This window comes from Gopherus flavomarginatus, chromosome 15 (assembly GCF_025201925.1).
Source record: "Gopherus flavomarginatus isolate rGopFla2 chromosome 15, rGopFla2.mat.asm, whole genome shotgun sequence".
Lineage (NCBI taxonomy): Eukaryota > Metazoa > Chordata > Testudines > Testudinidae > Gopherus > Gopherus flavomarginatus.
In genome coordinates this window covers 24800426-24821802 of record NC_066631.1, presented here as the reverse complement: position 1 = coordinate 24821802, position 21377 = coordinate 24800426, and the positions used below count along the sequence as shown (strand labels likewise).

At 47.4% G+C, this 21377-nt stretch overlaps 1 protein-coding gene across 12 annotated transcripts in view; it reads right to left on the bottom strand.

Moving 5' to 3' along the window:
• The window catches only part of NCOR2 (nuclear receptor corepressor 2), a 403768-nt gene that overhangs the window by 197956 nt on the left and 184435 nt on the right, over positions 1-21377 (bottom strand). For 11 of the 12 annotated variants that reach the window (XM_050923437.1, XM_050923442.1, XM_050923438.1 and 8 more), the window contains exons 5-6: positions 19537-19716; positions 9305-9418 (exon numbers count right to left, since the gene is read on the bottom strand). In XM_050923437.1, coding sequence (XP_050779394.1) covers positions 9305-9418; positions 19537-19716 — 294 coding nt within the window. The remainder of the gene's footprint in view (positions 1-9304; positions 9419-19536; positions 19717-21377) is intronic. The other variant, XM_050923445.1, reaches the window with a different exon arrangement.

Here is a 21377-nt window from a genome sequence, read left to right as displayed (position 1 = left end):
GCAAGTTGCACTTTCATGACAAAGAGATTGCACTACAGTACTTGTATGAGGTGAATTGAAAAATACTATTTCTTTTGTTTATCATTTTTAGAGTGCAGATATTGTAATAAAAATAATGTACACTTTAATTTCAATTACAACACAGAATACAATGTATATGAAAATGTAGAAAAATATCCAAAATATTTGTTATTCTATTGTTTAACAGTGTGATTAAAACTGCAATTAAACATCATTAATTTTTTTTAACATGATTAATTTTTTGAGTTAATCGCATGAGTTAACTGCGATTAATTGACAGCCCTATTCAAAAGGTGTTCTACTGATACAGATGTATTTAACACAGGGTTGGCACATTGACACTGTAGCCCTGATTTATAGTGGCCAGTACAAATCAGGAATAAGTCCACTGGTGTAAAACCACTATGGGACCAAAATCACACCCCAGGCCTTTAAAGGGCAAATGCATTAATCCAGGTGCAACAGAGAAACTAAAGAGATAACAAGAGGCTAGATTCTACTTGGGAACATTAAAATCTTTCGCGTATTTATTCATTTATTTATGGAAGAGCCAGAAATGCTGAACGCGCTTTATGAGGGCAAATGGATAGACAGGGAAATACATTCCATACAGACATAAGAGCAGTAGGATTTTTTTTTAAGTATAAAAAATCCTTTGAATTTCAATTTTCCACCGCACTGTTGTATCTATAAATACATAGCGGTGCTCTTCTGAAGGAACAAGCACTGAGACAGAAAACAAATTAAAATTTAATCTTATTGATTTCCACAGACACAATCCCAAGAGCCAAACAGACATTGTTGCCAGCTTCCACTGGCTGCACTGCATCCAGCTCCGTTTTTCAAAAGCCTGACAGTAAAGCCTGAAAGGGCAAGCGGTGCCACAACCCATCAGCACCCATACCTGCGATGGAGAATGACGGGATTTACATCCAAACCCGAGTGACACAGTGGCTAATCATGGCCCCACAGCAGCGGCACTGAACATAAAAAGCGGCAGTGAGCATCTTGACATTAACTCTTCCTCTCCAAAAGGGAAAGAAGTGATGAGCTCAACACTTGAAAGGAAAGCAGATGTACCCGTGTTTCAAAGGACGGCTCCGACACTCAGATCAGAGACTGGCTGTCTCAGAGGAGAGAGACAAAAATCGGCAAGTCTCTGGGCTGAATCTCAGTTACAGCCCTGCGACGCCAGGAAAGCCAGGGGTTGAGCCTCACAGCACCCTGAGCTAAGTGGAGAAAGGTGCCTGGTGTTAACTAGAGCCCCAGTTCAGTCAGCAGCTTTTCTGCCCCAGATATGAATCAACAATGGGGGTAAAATAGCCGAGCCCCAAGAGAGGGAAGAAATAGCTGAAGGAGATGCAGGTATATGGCTGCCCAGAGATGTGCTGTAAATGTAGTTCTCTCCTTACACACACAAGCAGCTCTACAGAGGATTTCAGGAAGAAAGAGGAGAGGGGGAAACAGGGGAGGGGAACGTGAGGGTGGGAAGGAGGCAGTAGCAGGGGAGGGGAACATGGACGTGAGCGTTACAGAGAGGGGGTGGGACCTAGAACAATGGGGCCCTGACCTGGTTGGTGTCTTGGAGCTACTGAGATGTAAGTTCTAGCTCTCCCGTTGCAGCAAAGTCCTTCTGAAAGTAGATGCTTTCCAGAGCCTTCAGACCGCCTGGAGCAGCAGTTCTCAGCAAGGTTTGAGCTGCCCTACTCATCTCTAGGGAGGGTCATTTAAAATGTGCACACAGCCAGTCACTGCTTCACTCAGCATAAAGTTGGTGTTCCAGTAAGGTCTGGCATGGCTTGGCCTACTCCACCAAGGTGACCAAACTGCATCCAAAACCAATTTATAGATATTAGTCAGGCTTGGGAACTATTTTGAAACTTCTTTCTCTCTCTCCAGTGCAGATATGGCCTTTTAAGGATTAGAGGATTCACAGCTTCAAAGAACTTTAGGCCAGACGGGACCATCAATCCACATAGCACAGGCCACGGAATTTCCCCCAGCAATTTCTGCGTGAAACTCATATCTTGCAATTGAACTAGAACATATTTTTTTTGAAAGGCATGCAATCTTGATTGAAGGGAGGGGCCATGGAGACTGAGCTATCCAAATCCTGAGCCTCTCCTGTCAGTAACAGGCAGTCTGAAACCTGCCAAGCTGGACAGTATGCCACAGACTGGAATATGGAACAGGACACAGACCCACCACACTTATTTCACATGATACGTCACCACCACCCTGGGCTACATTCCAACCCAGTGTCCTACCAGTTAGAGGTTCCCCTCTCCCATGAGCAGTCCCTCTGAGCCAGTGATTTCCCTCCATGAACAGAGACTTGCTGGAAATCATGTAAACATACACACGGGCATGCAGTGACAACGGGCTGTAAGTGACTGTGTGCGTGTACAGTCATGGGGAATTCAGAGAGCAGAGTTAATGGCCACAAACGGTGCATTCCCCTGCACAAGCAGCACAGGAGGGATTGCTGACTGGAGCTGGAAAGCGTTCTCCAGGGCACTCTGACAAATGAGATATGAACAAAACCAAAAGTGTGATGAGTTCTATTCAAAAAGTAATCAGGGAAAAAAAACCCACCCAGCACTGAACAGGAGACCTGGAATTTTTGCTTAAAATCAGTGTTACCCAGGGCCAGAAATGTCAAGCCAAATTGCCAGCAATGTCAGAAAAAAAGCATATAAGCGGGGAAGGGGGGAGGGGAGGGAAATCTCTACTGAACAGCCTTGTGGAATAAAACAGCCTTGTGGAATAAAAACATTATTAACAATATACCCAGTGCATGTGCCCTGGTTTTGGAGATTTAATTGAAAATGACAGGGGAGGCTGCCTTGAGACAATAATGCAGCCCAGGAGGACTCATTACAAACTCTAAGGAAATTCCTACAACCTCAGAGGCGTCAGACCAAGCTGTATTCATCCTTCTCTCCCACAGGGGAGACTGAAGATCACTTGCAGAGCTAAATTCAAGTGTTCACCCATTTTCCTCTTACATAATTACCGGCTGTGCGCCAACCTCTGGCAGCAATTTACAAAGGCTAGAGAAGCAGATTCTACTGGTTAACTCAAGACTGCTCTCCTGGCGGTGAGCCCAAGGAGCTGGGAATGCTACTGTGTGAAATGAACATATCTTGGGTGGCTGCAATTGCCATGGCCCTGTGTGTCCTTAGCACAATCCCACAGAGCATCAAGCAGCAAATGTCAAATCAAGAGAAGGGTTCCAAGGACAGTTTGTAAATAGATCCAGAGTAACATTTTCAAAAGGTACTTGCATGTGACTCAGGCTCCCACATGCGTCTGTCACTTTTGAAAATGGGACTTGGGTAACTGAAAATGTCACCCTTGGTGCATTTGTGCTTTGGTCCTCAAGTAGCAGCAAAAATGCTGGGTCACATCTCAAACGTGCTTCTATTTAGAGCCTTATCTAGATGGCGGGTTGCTGCAGAGCAAACCAGGGTGTGAATCCACAGCACCTCAGCCTGCTGTATACTAACGTTCACTACAGGGTGCTGAAAGCCCTGGAGCACAGTAAGCCGTGAAGATGATCCTGTGCAGCAAGCTGGGATGTTGTCTGCGCAGCAAACCAAGGTGTGAATCTACAAGTCCTAAAACTGCACCTGGCCAAGGGACATCCCTGTGTGTGGGCACAAGGCCCACATCTGTATGCACAGTTTGGGTGGTCACAGCACAGCTATGCCATGTCATGGGCTTGTACGCAAAAGGGGGCAAGTGCAAAACCTGCAGGCGCAATTTCCAGCGCCCACTGAGGATGGAATGACAAAACATCTGAGATCAATACGCACAGGCGGAGATTTTCAAAGGCACAAATGGCCGCAAGACGAATGTCAATGGCGACCGTACGCTCCACTGCCACTTATGCCTTTGAAAATCTCACCCAAAAAGCAAATGCAACCAGTTCTCTCAGAACAAAGCCCTGCGTTTTTCTACCTTCTTCTTTAATCCCATCTGCACAGGCATAAGTTTCCGGAATACGATTAACTTGTTCAGCACATTGCATATAGTAAGAAAGGGATCCCAGGTCAAATTTGCCAAAGCTCATAAATCTCCCTTGTGCAGAGAGACCTTTCAAATCACACTTGTAAAGTAGGTCACAGTGAGGAAGAGACGCACAATAGTGTTAAAGGAGAGCCTGGATTCTGAGGAAAGCTTTGACGCAGACAATCCAGCCAACATTCCATGCCCCCACACGCAATGGGGTTCTTCTGCGCCACTTACCCAATGCGCTGGTGGGAAGAAATACAACTCCCTGCTGAACCACAAGGCTAAAACTAAAATCCACTCACCCCGAACCACCACAGCTATAGCCAAAAAGAAAGTAGGTCACACAATAGCTGGCTAAACTTGATTTCCTAGAATCTCTAGCCGTGCGTTCTCCTCTCTCGTCTGGCACAACCTGTAAGTAGGGGAGACCCACACACTTGGGGAAACAGACACTCCAGTTTGGGGTGGAGCACTAATCCCTTGCTTTGGCATTTAAACAAGTGCCTGGTTTTCCTCCTTCTGAACTCAAACGGATGATCCAGGGAAGCATCATCACCCCAAATGCAGATTCAAGCTTTCCCTCCCAACCTGGAACAGCCTGTCTCGGCTACCTGGATCACCCTTGGGCCTGCATATCCTTCTACTTTCTATGCCTTAAAAGACAACATTTCGCTCCACCCCCGTGAATCAAAATACAGATGCTTAGCTCCCCAGCAACCCTGCTTTCTGCAGCAATTGACTGGTAGCCTTTCTACAACTCAGCTGGGAGGTGTGATTGGGCTACATGCATCAACAGGGATTTCCTTCCTATCCAACCTAATGGCATTCGTGTTCAGGGCTGTGTTTGAAACTCAGCTTCATGGGGTTACGTTTGACTCTGTGAGCTCACCACTACAAAGTATGTGATGGGAACACCTTTCACTGCCAGAAACCAACCACTCACGCTCCACTAACACAGCTCTACGCAGACCCTAATAATCAATGGCCAATAAGAGATCTCAACACTCTGTGGACCAGTGCGTAAATCCTTTCATTATCAAGAACTAGTGTAACAAATTAAACACACAGTCTAGACTTCTATCTACTTCATTCAGATTCTGAGACCGTATAAACCACCTCAGTATCCAAATGCCTCCAGCTCTTACAAATGTGACAACGTTCCCTCTCTGCCTTGAAGGGTCCTGTGCGTTCCTACGCTCCCCTCAGATGTTCATGGCAGCCCTCAGTTTGGCCGCTTTTGCTAGAGGCTCAAACCTGCTGTTCACTCAGCTCATCTTATCACTGGCCAGCATGGGAGAAACAGAGGACAAACTCCACAGTCTCTGTTGTCCCACATAGTGCGTCGGGGACAGGCCAGATGCTTTTCCAAATTAGACCTTCCCTTCCGGTCAACTCCTCCTGTGTCCGATAAGGAGTTGCGGGGGATGGGAGAACCCAGGCCCACCCTCTACTCCGGGTTCCAGCCCAGGGCCCTGTGGATAGCAGCTGTCTACAATGTCTCTTGTATCAGCTGCGTGACAGCTACAACTCCCTGGGCTACTTCCCCATGGCCTCCTCCAAACACCTTCTTTATCCTCACCACAGGACCTTCCTCCTGAAGCCTGATAACACTGGTACTCCTCAGTCTTCCAGCAGCACACCCTCTCACTCCCTGCTCGAGTGACCCCCACGAACTGAGGGGAAGTCCTTTTCAATCCAGGTGTCCTGATTAGCCTGCCTGCCATAATTTATTCTCAAAAAATTCTTAATTGGCTCCAAGTGTCTTAATTAGCCTGCCTGTCTTAATTGGTTCTAGCTGGTTCCTGACTGCTCTATGGCAGCCCCTGCTCTGGTCACTCAGGGATCAGAAAACTCTTCATCCAGTGGCCAGTATATCTGCCTTCTACCAGACTCCTGCACCCAACTGGTCTGGGTCTGTCACACAAAGTTGTTTTGCTCTTCACCGAGTTACCTTCAGTTTGTCAACCTCTCCCTGGTACTGAGCCCCCAGGGGAGTTAAATGCACACTCGAGAAAGGCAGCACGGGGCATGAAAGAGAAAGGCAGCACTGGGAAGTGGAGGGAGAGGCTGAAGCTCCTGGTAGCTCCCTGAAGGAGGATCTGGGAGATCCCTATTCAGAGCAGCTGCAGCAGAAGAGGGGAGCTGAATAAACGCAACCCAAACCCTTGTCCTGTGTGTTACCAGAGCGCCAATTGCAAGACTGATTTGATTCATATGTATGTGCACGTAGAATCCCACACACATTCTGTTCCCTCCTCTAGAGGCTGCACTACTGCACTCCCCAGCAGCTGACTAGTGATCTCAGTTCACATCGCTAGGCTGGCAGCCTGCCGGGCCTTCTATTTTTTAAAAACAAAAAAAAGGTTGATTGTTTATTTACGTTTTTTATCCAGGGATAAATGGGATCCCTCAAAAGAAAAGAACATCCTAGCGGCATGTGGATATTATCAGAGCTACACGTGGAAGAAGTGTGTTATTCAGCCATCTGGAGTCGGACTTGACCTCCGTTTGATCCACATCTGTTTTGAACAAGCACATGCTATTGGGAAGGTTCATAGCAAAACCAACGCCAGGGTTTGGGCAGGAATGAATATTAGCAGTATTGGGGCATGAACTGCAGAACACGGACAAAGTGAAACCACAAACTAGGAACTGAAGCCAAGCCGTCATGCTCAGCTGCTTCCAGTTCATTGTTACCATTTGTGCTCAAGGGCACATTTAAACTCACATTGTTCTTCACTTTCTTTTCAGCACCATCCACTGGACAGTTCAGTGACCCCAGCAGCCCCAAGCAAGCTGGACGGGCAGTACTGTCACTCAGTGCAATTTGAATCATGGGGTCACGGCATTTTCAACAGATGACACTGTTCCAGGGACAGTCCAGCTCTGCCTGCCCCTCCTGCTGCAAAAATCCAAGCACTGCATTTATATCTTCCACTGTGCACCTGGCAAGTACACTGAAAGAGTGATCCCTAGGATTGAAACAACCTTCCTGAGCTTCTCTCCAGCGTCTTCTCAGATCATCTGTATAATGTTTCAGTTATCCAACTGACGAGACTGGGAAACAAAGACAACGAACCAATCCACCCTGCCCCACGGTTCTAACCAACCCAACATGCTCAAAACCCCACCCAACATGCTCCATCTTCCCCAACATTTGTGAGAAAAGCTTACCCCCCCTCAGTGACTGCATGATCCTGTGGTCCTCATCTTTGTCTTCCCACTCCCTGGTGTTCTTGTCTTAACCTAAAGCCCAAGCAATTCAGGTGGGGATTTTGGCCAAGATTCTCTGAAGTGACTAGTTATGTTGAGTGCACAACTGGAGAGGACTTAAAGAGGGTCAAGAGTTTTCAGGAAGCGCTTACGCACCTGCCCCCTGAAATCCAGGTTCCTTTGGATCGTCTCAAGAAAGGCACACACACTTTTTTTAAATCTTGGCCTCTCTCTTTATGCAGTTCCACACAGAATCATGCATATCTAGGTGTTTATGAGTTATAAAGAATGACACCCTCGCCAAAGTAATTGCTTTACCCCTGAGTAGCGCCCAGGGCATGTAATCTTTAAAAGTCAGGCACCTGGAGTTCTGCAGCTCACAGTGAATTCAAAAGACTCACAATTCAAAACAATTAGCAGCTAGTCACTTTCTTTTTATGCAGAATCATCCATTAAACCCAACACCTAGAATGAATGTGCTTGATTGTCTACAAAAGGGCCCAATTTTCTAATGTCAATGCAAAGCACCCAGCCAGATTCATTTCTCCTTCAACCTCAATTGCAGGCAGTGGCTGTGTTTAATGAATTAGCAGTCCAGGAGCGTTACACACTGTCAGCAATTCCAACACACCCTTTTATTAAAGTTTGCTTCTGTGTTAAAATGCCACAGATTCAGCCCTGATTTGTGTCAATCTCCCTTCCATTCGCCTTGCCTCATTTAAAGTGTTCAACACAGATCACATGGTCCCTTAAATCCCCCCTCGGCCCTTAGGCTCTTTAAGTCTGTTTTGCATAATCAGACTCACTGTTAGCACTGGATTCCCCAAGTGCAAGGGGTTGGGAACTTGGCACAGCTAAAGCCACAGGCCCTGCCCTGCATTGCGGTTCTTCAGACAGCAAATAAAGGGCAAACTTGTTCCACTAATGCAAGGTTTTTCTCAACGTTTCCAGGCTGATGACCCCTTATTCAAAGTCAAAAATGTCCGCAATACCCTCACATTTACCGCAGAACAGTAAAAACATGCAAAGAGTTACAACAACAATAAGCTGAGATAATGTTTCTGTGTTTGAGAGGCTGAAAGAGAGTCCCTGACCTTGAAGGGTAAGGGTGTGTGCGAAGTAGGGGGAAAGAGGTTTTCTTTGCTTGATTGTGTTTAAATGTTAAAGGTCTCACATTTCCCACCGGGGGTCGGGACCAAACACAGCCGTACAGGAGCAGCACTGAGCTCCCAGGGAACCCCACACACCAGACAGGTGCAGAATGCTGGCGATAACCTCAGATAATCCCAGTGGTACCAAAGTGCTTTGCAGATGGCATAGGCCAACATTTTCTAACATGAGACCAATGGGAGCGGCAGGCGCCAGGCCCCTCTGGGAAGCAGGCCACTTCCATATAGGTGCCTAATTTCGGGATTTGGATGTCTGAGGCACCCAAGTTTGAACATGTCAGACTCAATACTGTGCTTACAAGCTACACAGAAAGGCGGCCATCATTGGTGGATAAGGAAGCAGCCAAAAGAGCATCCCCCCAGCACATCCAGCCGTGGGAGGGGAGTTTCTAAGGGATTATCCCACAGGTCAGCATACAGTAATTCAAGGACCCAATTTACCCCAGGGAATGTTATGCTGAGTGGCTCCTGTTGGTTGATTGCGTCAGGTTCCAGGGCACCATTCTAGGCATTTCAAATCCAAGGCTTACCCACATTAAACCCTCACCCCTTCCAGCAATATAACATGCAACAAAGAGCCACACTACACAATTAATACCCTTTGCTCTGGCTGTCAACATCCACCAACAGTCATTTCTCGCAATTTCCACAAGAGATCACATGGCAGGTAGGCCACTGGCATGTACTGCTGGCCGAAATCCAGATCCACCCCCCTTCCCCACCCGTCCCCCAGCACTGGCCTGGTTCCAGTCAATTGTAACAAGCAGTCATTTCCTGAGGTTAATACAGGCAAAGCTAGCTGAGTAGTGAGTGCATATGCACAGCACAACTGCCATGTTAATACTTCAGTCAGGTCAGCAAGCGCTGGGCGGTAAGTGACTTACCCTGTTCTCATCATAGATTATCTGCACTAAGCTGCGATGCTTGGACTCAATAGGCGGGGGTGAGATCGGTTTCTCAGGCTCTGGTGGTTTGGCTGCTTCCTCCTCCAACTGTTGCTGTGAAAGGTTGAAAAGAAGGAGGGGGTGAAGAGTGAGTGGTTCAGAAAAAGAAACCCTCTGGCCATATGAGACTCTCTCTCTCCAGCACTGTGACAGATATAGAAAACGTAACCATGAACCATTTCCTGTGAGACATCAGCAAGACAAAGGGGCTAACAGAGGGGAGAGGAGACTAACCCTTTAAAATTTCCTATTGCCTCAGCCAGGGTGTTTTCTGGACACAAACTGGGTAAAGCATCCCTCTTAGATCTGGCCAGTGGATCTCAACTACAGATGCGACGCATAAAAAATAGCTGAATGAAAATTCCATGGAGGAAAACCATTTCTCAGAGCAGCAAAGTTCCTTGTTTGTGTCTTAATTTGGAGCTGCAATGTTTGCCACTCATGTTTGGGGGTGGGGGGGAGCGGGGAGTTGAGGGGTTATGGGACTTTTTTGGTTTAATATCCCACTACTGAGTTCCTAGTTCTTCACTTGAATGAGATGCCTTCTGTAGCTACGTCTTATTATTCTTTTTCTATTTACAATAGTGCCTCAGAACCTCGGTCAAGCATGAGGGCTCCCGTGTGCTAGGCGCTGGACAGCCAAGTATCAAAGACAAAGCGTCAAAGAGCTCACAGGATACTGCAGGCAGATGAAACAGACAAACAGGGTGGGGAGCACAAGGTAACACCGGGATGAACCGAGTTTAGCAGAAAGGCAGAAGTCGCAGCTCTCCTACTCAGTGCCAGACGGGAGTGAGCAGCAGGTATCCTGGCAGAGGCAGGATGTAAGGGGGGGGTTCAGCCAATCAGGAGATGGGAGCTGTAGGGATTTCAAAGGGCAGTACCGCCCATGCATAAAGGGCAGCATCATTAGACAGGGCAGAGATGCAGGCGGGAAGTGGGCAAGCAGGCCACAGAGACTAACTTCACCACTGTATTTATTAGATATTACTAAGGAGCCCAGAAGCAGGGTGTCAATCATCATTGGGGGCTGCTTCTCCAGGTCAAACGGCCCCACGCACTTACTGCAATATCGGCACCTCATACAACTCTAGTAACATCAGACTGACCCAGAAGCTGCTGCTATGGGCATCAGCACAAGCAGCGCAAGCTGTTCTCTTCAGGGCACCTACAGACCAATGGCCTGTCTCAGGAAGGTCGTTTTCAAATCCCCTTTTCCTTCTCCGTGTTAAATAAAGCGAAGGGAATTATCAGAATCTGGTAAAAACTCAACACCAACAGCTGCAAACTAGACACAGCTGAGCAAGGGGCCAGTGTCCAGTTCAGACTCCCCTGACTGGGAGACAGATTGCAGCTGAATGGACATCTCTTCCTCTGTGGTCCTACATAGAAAGGGGGCATGTGGCGGTTCCCTTCGTTCTGAGTCTCAGCCTTACCCTGGCTGTACAGGTGAGGTACCCAAACTCCGTCTACTGAGGGCCAGCTGGGCAACCAGCAGGAGCCCAAAAGCCACGCCCAAGTTCCCAGACATGTCCACGGCTTTTACCAACAGCAAAATGAGGATAACCCTGATAGTCACCTAGATGTGAATGCTCAGAAGATGAAGTGAAGCAGCTGCTTGTTTGAGCTCAGCAGCGATAAAAACCTGCCCTTGATCACGTCCTGCAGAGACAGGCAGAGGGTGGCCGTGAGCCACATTTCCAGGACTCTGCAGGTGGCACTTGGCCTTTGGGCAGCCCTGCTACAGAGAGGATGCACCTTGGAGAGCGCTAGAGAAAAATTAACTCTGGCACAGCATAAAATCCAGCAGGTACAAAACGAGGGCTGAAGTGCTGCACCGTGAAGAGAGGGGAGGTAGGAAGGTACCTAGGCAAGCTACATAACACAATGCAAAAGGTTTCATCCTGCTCCAATAGCATCTCATCTATTGTCATCAGAAACACTGAATCACACTGATCTTAGAGGAGCCTCAGATTTCTAAACATACAACATCAGCCCTCTCTGGACTGACATTTCAGCCACTGGTGCCACTGCAGCGATGCAAACCCCTTCACACCAGTGCAATGCAGTCTGCATGCCCGCATGGAAATCATTCTGCATTGATGCAAATAGTATCTATGCTATGGGTTCACACTGGGGCAATTCTGAAGTCTCAGCATAGGCAAAGTAACAAGATGAGTGTGCACGCATGTGCACGCTCAAGTGTGTTTCATAAACATTAGTGCGTGATGCTGTACAGTACATCTGCCATGGCCTGAGAAACATTTGTGATTGTAACTGTAACTTTTAAAAGCGAACGTTAAAATATTCCCAACATCCCAAGGAACAGCAGCCTGCCAGACGACGTACTGCATGTACAATCTCATCCTGGGTCATTATTGTCCTCGTAACCAGTATGAAGTGAGGAGAAATGCCAAAATCTTTTCAACAGGCTGGAGGAACCACACAGATGAGAGGGGGAATAACCAGGAGACCCTGAATGTTATGTGCAAGGTGTGGCAGAACAGGAGAGTGAAATTGTGAAAATTTGTGCAATTTAGATTAATTTGCAAAAGACTCATCGGAAATGCTGCTCCTGAACCAACAGGATAGTTCTCATACTTGGAAACATAAAAAAAGAAGAGAGTGAGTGGTGCAAAGACTCAGAAGTGAATCTGGAAGAGGCTCTGAGGATGTTAATTTAGCTAAAAACAACAACAACAACAACAAAATATATATATTTTTTTCGCTCTTCTGCATGACCCTGGTTGCTCTCTATATATATATATAGCAACCAGGGTCATGCAGAAGAGCGAGGGGCAGCTATCCGGAATAAGGTATGGCAATTTTTTGGGAAGCTCTGCAGGAAAGGGGCTTCTCTACCAACTTCAAAGGGCTTGGCATCAAACCCTAGCGCCCTTAATTGTGTCCTGTCTATCCACCTAATTTCACACCCGATCTTCCAATCCTGACCAAATATAAAGCACCATCAATACAATAAAAACAGCAACCCCCAACTATTCCTATCCTTTGAGCCACCCCGCTGCCCCAAAGCCAGAGGAAATGTACATTGTGCCTTGCAGTTTGATCTCAAGACCCAATAACTGAGGCATCTGAAGGGTAAAGAGTGGGTTCGATATTCCCTTTTGGGAATATGCCCCACTACCAGTCCCCTCCTTTTTAAACCAGGGGACCACTGTCTCCACTGACCACAACTCTGGCAGCATCCAGGAGAGAGAAGTGATTCCCCACCAAGACAAGGTAAACCGCTTAAAGCTTAACAGGTCAGGACCAACACGTTCAACTCCTCCTGGGAACTAATCAGCAACCTGTGTCTTGATGAACTACTTTCCCCTGCGGTTTACACTGCACGTCTAGTTCTTTGTTCAACTAGAACCACTTCCAAACAGAGCTGGGTCCAAGCAGCAAAGGTCCAATCCAGGTCAGAACTTTCCCAGTGTCTACAAGTGTTAGGCTCCAGGGCTGGGTTCGAGGAACGAAATGCATGCGTTATTCTCATAACAGAAAAGAAGCCCCTCACAGTCCCCAATGCTACAAAATCCAGGAATTCGAAACAAGAGCCTCAGATTATCAAAAACACCAAGACCCCAATTTCTATCAGGGAAAGGATTTGGACAAAATCTCTAGAAACTCTGATCGGTATTTTGGCAGCCCACAAAAACAACTTTCCCCAAGTGGTCAAAGTTGTTCCAATTGGTTTAAGATAGAAGATTTGATGGCAAATCAAGAAATGAATGTTTCCAGCTCCTTAAAAGCAAAACCACCACCCCTGCAAATCTAATTATAGCTGAAACACAGTGAAGAATTACAGTCTCTCTACTCTCCATGGGTGTAATACTGTACAATTATCAAAGGTGCAGGCCCACCAATTACAGTACACGGACTAGGGGTTACTTCCCCTCTGCGCTCGCTGGGATTACAAAGATGACCTCAGTAAGTTTAGCCAGCAACCACTTCCCCTGGAATTTGTGCAAAATGGCAAAGCAAAATAGGTCATGGTACTCAGACACGAACAAAGACGGATCTTAAAGGTCTGCCACAAAAAAACAGTCTGGGACTGTGACCTTTACAATCAGAAAATCAGGATGAGTCTTGACGGTAACACGCCAACCCTCCGCTAGCCTGCAACTTCCCTCTTCGTCTAAAATGAAAATCCCATTGCAGTGACTTCAAGGCAACACAAAGTCCTTTCATTAGCGACAGCGTAAGTTCCCTCTCCTCCTAAGGCCAATCAGTTTCTAAATGAAGGCAGCACCTTCCTCTCTTCCCCAATGACAATGGTATGGCAATAACAATACTTAATCTGCAGTATGTATGGCAGCAAGCACAGATCCCTCCCGTTTTATCAAGTTGCATGAGGTGTGAGCTGAAATAGCTTTGACTCCAGTTTTCTGTGAATCTAGTTAGTCTTTGGTCTGGTCTATGCTGGGGGGGAGGGGTTGATGTAAGATACGCAACTTATCTTATTAAGTCGACGTATCTTACTTCAACTTACCTCCCGTCCTCACGGCGTGGGATTGACGCCCGCGCTCCCCTGTTGACTCCGCTACCGCCGCTCGCCCTAGTGGAGTTCCGGAGTCGACGGGAGCGTGTTCGGGGATTGATATATCGCGTCTATACAAGACGCGATATATCGATCCCCGTAGATCAATCCCTACCCGCTGATCCGACGGGTAGTCTGGACGTACCCTTTGGCATGGTTGCCCTTATTCAGAAGTAGATATCATTTAAAATGTTCCTGTTAATCCAGGCACATGCTAGTTCCTGGGCAGAAATCACCGGTGATTAGTCTACATACACAAGAACACGGCAACTTTAACAGAATGAAACAGGGTTTCCAACTCAGGAAATCTATTTCTAAAAAATATTCTAAGAAAAAGAGGCTGAGATACAGCAGATAAAATTCAGCAGGGGGGATTGTTCTCTAACATGATAAACCTACCTAGCAGATTTGGCAAATAAGCCAAGTCTTGGGCTCCCCTATGGTGCTGCAAAGCTACAAGCAACCACTGGCTCCACCTTTGCCAGCAGGTGTCAGTGTTGCATTTCCGATAAGCATTTTGGGGATGGCTTAGAAAAATATTTGCAAAGAAAGAAAATCCCAGCAATTTTTTTTTTATTTTTATTTGTGGGGCGGGGGGGGGGGGAGATCCACGGTACCATGGCCAGGAATAACTGCATGGAGATTATCCTTCCTTGTCATGAAAGTGGAGAAGTGAAAGAGATTTAACACATATGAAAAAGAAGTGGCACGTGAATAAAGCTGGGGAGGAGCAGCTGGACAAAGAAGCTCACTGGTGCATTGGATTTCAGGAAAGAAAAGCTCCTGGTCTGCTAAAGACTTTGCTTCATCAAAACCCCTCCTGCCAGCCAAGCCCAGCGAGAGCCTTCATTGCCATTTTTGGAACTACCAAGGAGACACAGTTGCTGCCTTTTTTTGCACAGGCTTTGCATACAAATGTATTTAATTCTCTCGAAGACCTCCCAAGGACAGAGGGAAAATGCATTGAGACATTAGGGCTTTGCACAACTGCTCTACTGTTTGCTCAAGGAAGACCTGGCTAATATCTTTTGTTTTCTCTCTCTCTCTCTCGTGTTCTTTAAAAGTCAGTGGCTCAGATGCCCAGATGGACCAAATGTTCTCAAAGTATTACAGATAGGACCTTTTCTCCTCTTTTTCCCCGAACCTCTCACATATTTTTTTCTTGCACTGAATCCTAAAAGGCCAGATGTATCGAACTTTCTTAAGGAGAGGGAAGGCCATGGTCAGTATCTGTAACTGATCGCACACCAAGCTACAGAACCACACGCAAAGAAAAGGGAGGAGAGGACTTATCTGTCGGCAGCTACTTTTGCCACATTCATAACTAACCTGAGCATTTGCAGAGGATTTATAAAATCAGTGTCAGGTGGAGAAAACAAGACAAACCACAAAAGCCTTTTCTTTCCAGGAGGACGGCCTGGTTTTGAAAGGTGCTAAGTACCTGCAGCTCCCTTAACTTCAGTCTGTGGGTACCCAGAAGCTCTGGAAAAGCCAGGCTGCAGAACTGTCTGTTATGAGGACACTGGTTCTCACAGCTCCTGTGCATTAGTCCTCCAATTCCTCCAGGGGATCTCCAATCCAAGGTAAGATGACAATCTTGTTTTGCTTTCCCAGAGCCAAGCTCCCCAGCGGTGCTTCGCTGGTGACCTGGCCTGCACACCCTGTGCCGTTGGTGAAGCCAGGTGGTTCAATGAGCACTAAGACTAACTAAGTGGAGCCTGTTGATCTCAATAGGCTAAATCCCCCCTCACTGCAAACGGACTGGGGATGGACACTGCTAGTGTGGTGAGGTCGCCGGACCAAAGATCCCTTGGGAGCTTTTTGGAGCAAGGGCTTTTCTTTAAAAGGAACTGTAATGGATAGAGTGTTGGTGCGAAGTGCCAGTGTCTTTCCTGAGACAGCCCTGCCAGAGAAGGGGCACCATCCCTGCAGATGGGGGAGGCACCTGGGGCATAGTGCTGCACTACTGCCAGTCTGGGCCACTCTGCAAGGCGAAGCCGGCAGAAAGGCCACCAGGACCAGGCAGCGTGCAAGGAAATTGTATGGCTCCCATTCCAATTTCTCTCCCAGGCCTCAGTGAAGGGGGCATGGCGGCAAAACTGACGCATCTGGCTGATTCCCCAGCTGCCAGGACAGCCCCTTGGAGCATAGGGAGCCAGGCATAAGAGGGACATGAAGCCTGCTCTCATATCAGCACAGAATGCAAAGATGGCTTAAAGCTACCTTTGACCTATTCTGCCCTCCTCCCCATCCCTCCATCTGCTCCTCTGCAAAGCAGCTTGGGGTGACTTGGCCCAAGAGTTTAAAGCCGACAGCGTCCTTTGAACTCTGACTTTATCATTGCGCCACCATTGTCCTGGCAGGTCTGTCTTTAAAGGAACCAGCCTTCCAGCTGCAAGTGCCAGAATCTTATTGCTCTCAGTCCATACGGCGGCCCAGACTCCACCCAACTCCCACAAAATAAAACAAGGGAATCCTCTGTGGTTTTAATCACTCCAGATATTCCAGCTGCACCAATGAAAAGGCTGCTCTGAGGCCATTCATTTCACCTGGCATCACAGCTGCTTCTTAGCCCTCTCGGCTCCCTTCCCCTTTCCAGCCCCTTTGATACCTCTGTAGGGAAATCAATTAAAAACAGGTGTCTAGGACTAATTACACCACACTGTTTAAAAACAAAACCAAACTGTCCTGATTCCACTTACGAGGGGGGATGGGGAGGCATCTGTTAATCAAAAACTCAACTCTATTCATAGCAAAAAAGGGTATTTGGGATGGCCTTGCATTAAAGAGACGAGAGAGCTTGGTTCTGTGCCAGCTACAGCACAGCCTGCTGAGAGTGCACGTGAGCACAAGCGTGTTCCTGGGCGTGCGTGAGTGTGTGCATGTGAAATGAGAGGAGTCTCTTCAGTTGTTTTATTGCATTCATTATTCCCTTCTTGTGCCGCTTCTGCAGAACTTGGGAGGAATGTCAGCAACTTGTTTTCCCTCTAGGAGCATAGAAATAGACCTAGTTTTTCATTCAGAATGACAGCCCAATTATACCACCTCCTTAATTCATAAATTCCAGGGCACATGCACATCAGGAGAGCTGGCTCATCTCTGGGGCGGGTGGGGATTAGCACTCATCAGCAAGCATTACAGAGCTTCCTGACGCATGGGAAGTAACAACCGGTAATAGGGAGACACAAAGGACTGCTTTGCTGTAGGCACTGAAAAAAACCTTTATAAAAAACACAGGCCGCCACTGTGCTTTTGTCATGTTAATCTCTTAATGGGGTTATGGTAATCTACGAGGCAACAAACCTGGGATGTGCTGGTGGAGTCTTCCACCAGGCAGTCTTCTAGCGTGCTACACAGACAGGGACAGATGGTCCAGTGGCTAGAGCACTAGCCTGAGATCTAGGTTCAATTCCCTGCTCTGCCACAGACAGCCTGTGTGACTTTGGGCAACTCACTTGGCCTCCCAGTGCTAATCTGTAACATGAATAATAGCCCTCTCTGCAGGGAGGATATGTACATTAAAGACTGTTGTGTGTCCAAATACTACAGTAACAAGGCCAAATCCTTACTGTGAGAGCCAGGACTTCCCTAGAATAGCAGTGCACACAGCGTTAAACAAATATGGGTCTCTTCCCCTCCATCAACTGCGGGAAGGGAGCCGCCCAGGGCCCTCTGTTATATGTCTGCCTGAGCCCAGGCACAAGGAGCAGGTTAGGTCACAAAACAGCAGGGAGCGGTGTTCCCAAGACTGCCACCAGTGCAGGGTTGCCCTATTGCGTCAATGTCATAAACAGATAGTTAAGGGTTAATGTCTCTTTTACCTGTAAAGGGTTAACAAACAGGGAACCAAAAACACCTGACCAGGGGACCAATCAGGAGACAAGATACTTTCAAATCTCGGTGGAGGGAAGCCTTTGTTTGTGTTTTTTTGGGTTTGGCTTTGTTCTCTCTGGGTCCTGGAAGGGACTAGACGTGCAACCAGGTTTCTTGCCAATCTCCCTGCTACAGTCTCTTATATATTCAGAATAGTGAGTATTAAGTAGAACAGGCGGTTATAGTCTTTTGATTGTTTTCTGTATTTGCAAATGTGTAGTTTGCTGGAAGTATTTTAAATTGCATATGGCTGGGGGGAGGCTTCTTTCTAGTGTCTATAAGCTGAAAGACCCTGTAACTTTTACCATCTAAATTACAGAGATAACTTTTACTTTTTTTCCTTTCTTTTTATTAAAAGTTTTGTTTTTTAAGACCTGTTTGATTTTTTCCCCTTGTTGAGTCTCAAGGGAATTGAGTCTGTACTTAACAGGGAAGGAGAAGGGAGGGGAGAAGTGTGGAATCCCTTTGTTTTAGATTCACGGAGCTTGAATCTGTACTGCCTCTGGGTGAGGGAGAAAGGGGAGGGGGGAAGGGACATTCCTCCCTGTTTTAAGATTCAAGGAGTTTGAATCACAGTGATCTTCCAGGGTAACCCAGGGAGGGAAAGCCTAGGAGAGGCATTGGTGAGGGAAAGAGTTTACTTTCCTTGTGTTAAAATCCAGGGGGTCTGGATCTTGGGGGTCCCCGGGGAAGGTTTTGGGGGTGACCAGAGTGTATCAGGTACTCCAAGTCCTGATTGGTGGCAGCTATCAGATCTAAGCTGGTAATTAAGCTTAGGGGAATTCATGCTGGTACCCCAACTTTTGGACTCTAAGGTTCAGATTGGGGAAATACACCATGACAGTCAACACACAAAGCTTTGGGTCGGTTTTCAAGCTACAATGAGAAATCTCGGTATTGCAGCTTTATTTTGGGACACACGCACCAGTGGAAGAGGGAGGACAGGACAAGTGGGGCACACACTGATTACAGAACTACCAAGCATGCTGGAATACCACAAACAACAACGTATAAAGCAATCCGGAGGGCTTCCATAGGTAGAACAGATGGAGTATTATAGGGCCGGGGCACTGCAGAGAAGCAAGTCCCTTCCTGAGACTCAGGGTGGAAATAGCCAAGCGCTGAAATCGGCCTTTGCAGATTTAGAACCAGAGCACAACAGCATTTTTTTCTTAACATTTCCCACCACTGCACTACCCGCAGCTGCTCCAGCAGCATTACCATGGGAGGACTCTAGCTGAGAGGAAAGAGTCTTGTGATTACAGTGCACAGGATTGAGGACCTGGGAACAACTGCCAGCTCTGCCACCCGCTTCTTGCATGCCCCTGGGCAAGTCACTTAAATTTCTCTGCGCCTCATTTCCCCATCCATATAACAGGGATGAAAATACTTCCTTTTACCTCATCCCTAGTCTGTCTTCTCTATTTAGATTGTAAGCACCATGCGGGTAGGGACTGGCTCTTACCAAGTGTGCACACAGCACAGCACAATGGATCCCTGGTCTTGGTTTGGGACACTTAGTGCTAATGCAGTATAAATAACAACAGCACAGACGGGCCAGTGAGCTGCCCGGGGGAGGTCTAGGCGACAGGCTGGTTAAAGCCCTAGCAGTTGCCTATGCCTTATGTACAGTAAGCTGCTGCAATTGCTGCCCTCAGTGGACGTCCGTGGACGCCTGGAACCGCCGGGACACCATTACAGGGAAGTGCGGGTGCTCTGACAGATCTACAGCTCCACCAGTGCCTGGCCACCTTACCTGTTTCTTTTTCAGCTTGGAGATCTGCTGTTCCACCATGGTGATCTCCCGATCCACTCGGTCCATGTTCTGGATCAGCTCCTCCTTCGAGAGCCTGGAGGGTAACAGATCCAGCTCCGAGTCAGGGTGGGCAGGGCTGACCGGAGACACGGGTTCCAGCTTGCCTGTCAGGCTTCGCTCCTGTGGAGAGTAGGAACAATCCAATCAGCAATTTCTCTGGAGAATTCCGCACCTTTCCCTCTCCCACTCTCATCACATGCTGCGGATGCACACTTCCCTGGTCACTTTCCAGCCCTTTAACTTGGACACTTTGAAGAACACTGGCCGCATCACCCGGACACTGTACAAACTCCCCGGGCTCCCCTTCATCTTTATGGTCACCCATGCGACTGGTCCAAGAAAGGCCACTCACTTTGGGACCATACGCTCCTACAGCTACTATTGACAACTGGTTCCACGCTACCACAAAACTTAACACAACAATAGCCGCAACAGCTAAATTGAGGGAGAGAGTGTGTCACACGCATGCACTTTGTTCTAAAAGAATTCCAGAAGTCTCCCGAAGAGAGAGAGAGAGAAATCTAGTCCAGCGGGCGGGGTGGCGGTGGAGGGCTTTCATGCTCTTGTTAATTAGGGGAGGAGCTCAGATACGAGGGTGGTGTGTGCCTCTGAAGAAGAAAAAAAAGAGACGCTGTATATGAGACTAGGTTAGATAAAATAGGCAGCGCTAATGACCAGTGTATGTCTGCAGGCTCTAAAACAAACAGTATTGGAGGAAGTGCTCTTCAAAAAAGAAACTTCATGGAACAATGCAACCTAACATAGTTTCAAAGAATAGCTCTCATTAGGATGGCGTTGGCTGGGGCAGGAGGGGGAACCACTCTGGGGATAAGATCAAAACATTCAGCACTTTTGATTTCTCCCAAGCAAAGCAATGGTTTCGCTGCTACTAATTAGCCAATATCTCCAGAATGTCTCAGAACAATAATCCTGCTTGTGTATAATGCCTTTCACCGCAAAGATCTCGAGCTGTAACTTCTCATATACAAACTTGGCAAAGAGCTCCATTCACCCAGTGACATGGAGCCCTGCAGCTGATTAACATTACATGGCAATGTGAGAAGTAGCCTAGGACTGGACGTGAGCTCCAGCTCATCCCAATGCCAGCAGAGCTCAGCAAAGAGGATTCTGCCTAGCTCTTAACAGTAACATCTGCTTGCACACAACCTCCTCTTTCACATGCATCAGAGCCCAAAAACCTCAAGGGCCCTGCACCTCCAGCAAGGACTTGAATATCACAGCCTGAAACAGCCAGGGGAATTTCAAGACGCAAGGGACAGATTCAGCCAAATTGGCAGGACACTGAAGTTAACGCTCGCGCCTTTATAAAGAGCATCAATAGAATGTGTAATGACCCATCAGGCTCTCAATTTGATGGGGAGCTACTTCCATGCTGACTCAGCGCATCCCCATAGTTCCTTACTGTCTCCTGCCCAAGCACTGACCCAGCCCTAAACCCTGTTTTGCTGCAAGATCCGACAGGGTCCCAGTGCAATAGCCTATTCTGGCCTAATGCATTCCACTCACAGTTCGTAGCTATAGGACGTGGTAATTCAGTCTATCTGTTCATTTATTTTGCAATGGGATTGGGGTTTTTTTCCATGGTGGGGGGGGACACAGGGGAGGTAAAAATGATGGCTTAGTTTGTAACCTTAAACCACAGACTCAATAATCACCCCATAGCTGCTCTGAGCAAACAAAGCTCACACAACTTTGCACCTTTATTACAGCAGCCTCACAACTGGAGACAAGGCTGCCATTGTTCTTCAGCACCAACTGGC